This window comes from Anopheles marshallii, chromosome 2, assembly GCF_943734725.1.
Source record: "Anopheles marshallii chromosome 2, idAnoMarsDA_429_01, whole genome shotgun sequence".
NCBI classification, from domain to species: Eukaryota; Metazoa; Arthropoda; class Insecta; order Diptera; family Culicidae; genus Anopheles; species Anopheles marshallii.
In genome coordinates, this window is record NC_071326.1 from 32,167,501 (window position 1) to 32,175,019 (window position 7,519).

General features: G+C 39.9%; 1 protein-coding gene across 1 annotated transcript; it reads right to left on the bottom strand.

Annotated features, from left to right (window-relative positions):
* Positions 1–6,416: 6,416 nt before the first annotated feature.
* LOC128708875 (calaxin-like) lies at positions 6,417–7,055 on the bottom strand. Its single transcript, XM_053803854.1, has one exon. The coding sequence runs from the start codon at positions 7,053–7,055 to the stop codon at positions 6,417–6,419; it is 639 nt and encodes a 212-aa protein (XP_053659829.1).
* Between the last annotated feature and the right edge of the window lie 464 nt (positions 7,056–7,519).

Consider the following 7,519-nt stretch of genomic DNA (forward strand, 5'->3'; position numbering starts at 1 on the left):
CACTAAAAATAATGGCCTTTTCTCTCCCGGTTTGGCGATGGTACGTGACGGCGTTCGTTATGGGAATGGGTTATACAGGCAGCCGTGCAAACAAAACTAAACAAAAAATAACCTTTCAGGCCATCGGATGGGTGGACGAAGTTGCGCCGGAAGGTATGGGAAAGACTAGGGACAACAAAAAAACCCAGAAATCTAATGAACGGAAATGACATTCAAACTTACGCTGGAAGTTCTCCGACCGCCGCTCCGCTGTACGATTTGGTAGCAATTTTTTTTGTGATTGAAGTTTTGGATGTACATATACATACAATTTTTTGTCGATTTACATTATTTTGCATTGTGGGGTTTAGGTGTACATTTTGTTTTTTGGCCAAATCATTGGTGAACAACATGAAAGTAGATGAGAGAAAAAAGAAAACGAGATAGAAATGAAGTGATTTCTTGTACAGGTGTGTTAGGTTCGTTGTTTTTTTTAAATACTTTATCACTACAGTAAACCCGATTTAAAAGCCTCCAAACTCGTCAAGGTTTTTTTTTTATTTTGTTGGGAGGGATTTAAATTTTAAACTTCCTTTACGGGTTTTTTTTAATTTAATTTTTCAATCCTCAAGTTGGAAACAATCTATCCGAGGCTCACGAAATCGTTAATCTTGCAAAATGTTTTACGTTTAACCTGTAATATCAACGAACAAGTATACCGGTGTAAGTTTTTGCATATTTAATGGCAAATATCTTTCGATTCGGAAAATTGTTGAAATTTATAATAAATGATATTGAATAATATTGAAATTTATCAGAAAAAAATTGTAAAGAAATACAAGCTGAAGAAAAAGAATATTTAATGGAAACCGTTGCGATACGACATTTGTTATCAGCAACGATGCAGGCTTTATATTTTGTTCTTATATCTTTTTATTTTATTTTTACTTACAATAATTAATGTCTAGAGATACTGAAATATGTTTTTCTATGTTTCTTAGGAAATAGAAAACATTTATTTTCCATTGGAATAAGAATAAGTTGATCAAACTGTCATTGTATATTCTCTTGAATTATTGATCATTGCTTTTTTTAAAAAACGGGTTGGGCCGTACTGCTTTTGATCATTACTTTATAGATAAGCCATTTAAGAAAACATACTCTACAAAATGGAAAGTAATTTGAGAAACCATTTTGTTTAATGATTAAAATAAAAAAAATCTAATGCAGCTTCATTCAGAAATTCCAAACCGATACGATGATTTCACTGCGAGATATTTTGCTTACGTACGATGTGCAAAATAGGAAAATCCAATACAAAATTTATGCCGAGCCAGCGTGGACGGTTATTGACAAAGGTGTATGGTTTTTGTTTGTTGACAATACGGTTTACAAAACTTTTCAATTAATTTTTTTTTAATTTCCTTCATTTTCGTCTTGATGATAAATGTAAAATTTAAAGCATTTAGTTGACCATGACCAACACTTGCGGTTTTGCGACCGGTTTAATATGTTTTAATATGGTTTAATATTAAATCGGTTCGTATGGTTTAATAACTTATTTAACTTCATTTTGCATTAAAGGACAGAACAAAAAACTACAGCGTAAACGACAAATTGATAACACTCAAACCGCAACCTTTTACAAACATCAAAGCAACATTACGTGGCAGCTTGTACAAACGCGTACGAGAAGCTTATGTTAATGTTTACTCGACCGGTTTTGACAGTTTCATTATTTGGGATTTAATTTAATTGTTTTCGCTGCTTGCTTTACATCCTTTACATCTAACACTGCTATGCGTGAAAAATGCGCGCACGCCCACAGACACACAAAGAAACATAGAAACACGTGATTATTAACAGTGCTTAAGCAGTGGCAAACGCAATGGCGTACGCTTCAACCTTTTTCGACCCAATTACTCACTCTGGGGGCGTTCCTCGCAGGCTGAACGACGTGAAGGACACATCGACACGCTGCCCGGGACCTGCTAGGAAGATGTAGAGACACTGTCGCGAGTGATTGCTCGGGTTGGAGAGCATCGGGGCGCTGAACGTTCCGTTTGATGGTCCACCAGCCCGGGACACGAACGTCTGGTCACATTCTGGCGAATGGTGCGTGCGAAAGAAGAACACGGAAAAGAAAGGGAGAAAAGTGTACAGAAAAACAAAATGAAGCATTATATTATTATATTTCCTGGGCATCGTTCGGGCATGTGCTTTTTTATTCAAATCTTTCCATCATGTGCACTGTTCCTTACTCACGCACACGATACACATACATACAGTACCAGACAAAACAAGTGACTACTCGATCTGTAAAACACACAATCTTGATGAAAGGAATTCTACTCGTTATGAACCGATATTTGAATTTGTGGTGAGCTTTTGGAACCGGGTAAAACGTTTTTACTAGACACTGCCAACGTGACCAAATTTATATTGGACAAAACCCATGCAGTTGGAACTTTTCACAATTCGCATACAGTTGATAGCATCGTACAAAGTGTGTATTAATAGCATTTTTCATAATGTTTACTATATTAGTTTTAATATTCTTTTGAACAATCAGCCTTTTGACCTGATTAGCAGCCAAACGGGCGCCTAAAAATTATTCACTGTTTATACAACGGAATAAAAGAAATCTGCAACTTCACAACTATTGTTGACTTTTCTGTCTGTCTGTTAATAATACGGCTCAAACACGGTCATCCAAAGTCCATAACAATGCGGGAGCATCAAATGGTGGTTAAAAATGGTAACAAATATGCATTCAAATCCTTCGTCAGTTTGAGCCAAAGTGAGTTAACATTCCACAAGAATTCAAAACCAAATGTTTCACGTTTTCACTGTCTCACAATTCGTGGAACACAGAGAAATGAAGAATATTATTTAGCGAGAAATCATAAACCGCAACCTCCGTGGAACTCGCGACCTTTCCTGGAAGTGTTACGTGACTGTGAAAATGGTTCATTTAATTATGATCCCAAAAAATGCATCCTAAATCGTAAACGGATGGTTTAATGAAAAGCCGATCGAACGGTTGGCTAAATCGTCTAAATTGAACCGTGTACAAAATCTAAATGATCTCGTCAATAGAAAAATCGAATGGAACGACAAACGAATTCAAGAACAACTCTGTGGCATGGTTTCATTTTCAAAGGAAATAATTCATTATCCTTAATGCCACGAATATCAAGAATATCTAGAATACTCAATAAGCAATTTTGAATTCAAAATAAACACCATTAGCATATAAGTTGCATCTGTTCGGTTCACAGAACAAAAGCAATTTTCTGAATGATTTTGAGCAGCAGCAGCAGTAGAATAAAATAAAAATAGTCAAACAATTTTTCACATTTTGTGTATAAAACTTTTCATTCAAGCTTCTTATGATGAATTGAGACTTATTTTATCTGAAATAAAAAATATTTTATCTGAAACATTTTATGCATTTAAAGCTAACGTAGCATTTCACAACAGCAGCACCTATTTTGTCCAACACTGTGCATGTTTCGGATTTACGCTTGCGAGCGTGGAACAGATGGAAGGTTCTATGAGCAAAATGAAGGAAAACCTTCAATCATCAGCTGAAAGCTCGGTAAATTCGGTTAGGCGCTTAATGTACTAACAGCTTTTGACTTTATTGGATAACTTTTGGTAAATTGTTTTAAACGCTTTTATTTAGAAATTTAAACTCGTACACACACACACACATACACACTCACACGTACTCTACTACTTAAAGAATCAATGAAAGCCTAAAACATTTACTACGGAAAGCAATGATATACTACACAAATATGTTATTTGCCAGTGTAACATTGCGATTTTACAGTTTGGCGCACTTTTACGCAATCCGAGCTCAGATGTCGTATTTGCGGTACCACTAAACCCAACGGACCCAATCGATCATTTTGTTTTATGTAGATGAAAAATGAGCTGATTTCGCTGTGATGTTGCAGCAAAAAAAACCCACGAACAATTTCCCGACGAGGGAGCAAAAACTGGGAGTGGAAACCCAGACCAAACCAAATGTGTGGATTAGACTTCCTTACGGTAGTGGGAGCATTCCCGCCCGGTGGTGCTTTAATGATGGCTTTTTTGTGAAGGAAATTACAACGACATATCGAAAGCGCTCTAATGGGCTACTAACTAACGACAGCACAGAAACTACTACATACGACACAATTCGCCAACTGTCTACGGAAAACGAAACGCAACAAATATAGCTGTGGTGAAACGAGTCGGTTGAAGGACGGGTGGGTGGAAAGGATGGCTGGGAAAGTGACGGGGTGTGAAATTAGTGTATGGTGTGCGCGTATGTGAAATGCAAAATTTGTCCTTCTCCCGGCGCTTGAAACACACGCACACACCAAAGAAACTAAGCTGGCATATTATGTTTTTCTATACCATTTACAATGGCCAACCAAAAAACCAAAAGGAAAAACGAATGAATCAAACCGAGGCTAAAGCCACTGCGGTGTTTAAAAGTGACGTTTACAACACAGTGATTTGTTTGTGATACCAGTGCTCGATAATGTTGGAAATGGGATGTTGAGTGGGTATGGTGTGCGAATGCAACACAACGCGAAGTAGAACGGGCTGCAGTATAAAGGTGTAAGCAGCAGTAGCAATACTGATTTGCTGTTGTTTGCTGTTTGTTTCCCTGCTAAAAAAAAAAAATACTCCCAACCGTACCGAAACGGTAAACCATTACGAACATCGAAAACCATTGCAAAACAGTGAGTAAAGAACAAGGTGAACAAGAAAGAGCAATTATAACTAACGATTCGGTGTGATGCAAAAGACAGCCATCGGTAGAAACAGTACAAAACCAAAACAGTAGGTAAACATAAACAATAATCACGATTAGTGGGTAACAGTTTTAAGAAAACCGAAGAACCAGTTAGAATACAGAAAGAAAGAAACCAACGCTGCACGTTTTCATAGTAGAAAAAAAATGAACCAAACAAAGAGAACGCAAAAAACAGTAGTAGCAGCGGGTAGTATGAAAATTGGAAAGTGAAACATACTTGGCGCCTTTGTGGGTCGCGACAGAGGCTCCAAATACTGCACCATCGAGATGCGGGACCGCGAGTCCGTGTACGCACTAGCGGCAATGCGCCGCGCGACATCTACATCATCGGAGGCCACTAGAAGAAAGCGAACGTACGTGGTAAGGGCTTTTGGGTAGTGAAGGGAGACAGATGGTGTTGGTGAACAGTATACATATATAGTAGATAATGTTTAACCGCGATTTTATGGGGCGGGTGTCTGTGTGCGAGGTGTGAATATGGTGTGGTCAAGTATTACGTTCACGCCCAAGATTAGCAATCCACCAAGGTGGTGGATATCAGGACATCAGGGTGGAAATGATTCTGTACTTCATAAAGTTCATCATTCAAATCTGTAGTTTAGAGCAACTAAAACACGACAGTTCTACGACTAGATTTAATGCGGAGTCAATAATTTCAAATAGCTAAAACAAACGAAGCAGGATGAATTTCCATCAAATTTTTCATCCAACCTAAATCAGTTGCAGAGATAAGACGTTTGATTACTTTCATCACAGTTTACCTGGCAATCAACTTAGCGATAATTGTTAATTTCTAATCCAAATCTAATATACGACAATTTTTAACCAGAAATGAGGTTGATTTCATCTAAACTACAATGCTGCTAGGACATAAAGTACTTCAAATTCGACCGGGTCGACAGACTGCAAGAGATACCATCCTCTGTAAGTTTATACAGATCGTGACATATGGTGATGATATAAATATTGTCTCACGGTACCCTAAGTATCGGATGCTTATTAGGTAGACCTAAGGTTAACGAGGCAAATTCCAAATTGATCCCGAGAACCAGAACCTAATCCCGACCTACAAAAGGTAGACTTTAGGATAGGGAGACATTGGGCTATTTTGAAGTCGTCTAAAATGTCAACGACTTTTTGGTGGTAAGTCAGCATCACCTTTATGCTGATATACGTGCTAGTGTTCCGAGGGATCTTCTACACTCGAAACTCTCGTGACGATAGAAATTAGCATTTTATAGGTAAAATACTCATATACGCGTCTGAAACCTGAACATTGTCCAAAACTTCCTAATGTTAAGATCGCGATCAAGATAACCCACTCAGTCCATATCATTTAAGGTTCTCCACATAGGCACATCCAATTTTTAATAAGTGAACTCGAATGAGAAGGCAACCAAAAGTGCGTCTATTCCGTTACAAATACTTAAAACCATAATCAAATTCCATTTTAAATATAAGATTCGAGTACATTCCGATGTCGACTATGTCGACCCGGTGACAATGTTGACTGTTTTGAATTTACTTGCATAGTGCATCTTGTTTTTCTATTCCACATCATCTTCATAGTGACTTTCGGCTATATTTGAAGCAATTTGCCTTCCTTTCTTATTCCGGATTACATCACGAGAAACGTTGCTGCGAATGCTTGCATATGGATCCGATCCGGCAGCGCTTGGCCGAGACACTCCAGCAGCAGAGGCGTACCAAGCACGCTCTTCCGATAGTCCTCGAACGAGATCGCCCCATCACGGTCCAGATCGAGCCGCGTCATCAAAATGTCCACCAAATCCTTCACCGCCTCATCCACACCGTCCTCCAGCCGCACGCTTCCCCGCAACAGCACCATCAGGAAGTCCCGCCGGATCATCCCTTCACGCTGGATGTCATACACCCGGTAGCAGTACTGGATCTTTTCCTCGAGCGTACCGCGCACGTACAGCGACACCATGCGGGCCCACGTTTCCATCGACACGTGCGAGCTGTTACCACCGTCCAGTGCCGCATAGATGCGTCTTATGACGGCCGTATCCGTGATACCGAACGCCGTATCGAACACGGTCGTAAGCTGCTGGCGAGAAATCTGCCCACCTGCCGCATCCGGATCATTCTTAAATATTTTATAGTACACCAGCAGTACCACCTCGAGCTCTTGGTTGCTAAAGTGCGTGGTACGGCTCAGTCGCTTCACCAGACCGCTCACCTTGCTGAGAAACCGTATCTCCTCCGCCGTGTCAAGCGTCGCGTCTAGGTTCATGGTGTATGTTGATAGCTCACTGCTGTCTGACAGCTCCAATAGTCACAGCCTCCTTGACGCCGACATGTTTACTATGTTTTTTCCTTTGCAACGAGCAAACGAGCGCAGGTGTAGCGCAAAGTTAAATTGAAAGTGTGGACAGTACCGGTCACATTTCTTAATCAACGCCGGGAACTCGGAACACGCTCAGCAGAAACAGCGTTTATTACTGGCATTCCATTTTTTTACGATGCAATTGATATTAATTTCCCTACCGCGCGCCCCGTTTGTCGCAAACGTCTGCAGGTTGAACCGAAACCGTGGGCACCGGAAAACTTTTCAACCAACCGGGCATGCTCTCCAAGTTGAGTCGAACGTTTTCACCGAACTTCATCAAGGCCACCTGCTGCTATTTGGAAAATTGAATTAACCTTCTTAATATCGTCCTTTCCCTTGGCACCCTTCACTGTTCCCCTCCTTGGTCC

What these genes read in the sequence shown, in the direction of transcription:
- LOC128708875 (XM_053803854.1), bottom strand. Translation starts at nt 7,055, where the DNA reads ATGAACCTAGACGCGACGCTTGACACGGCGGAGGAGATACGGTTTCTC.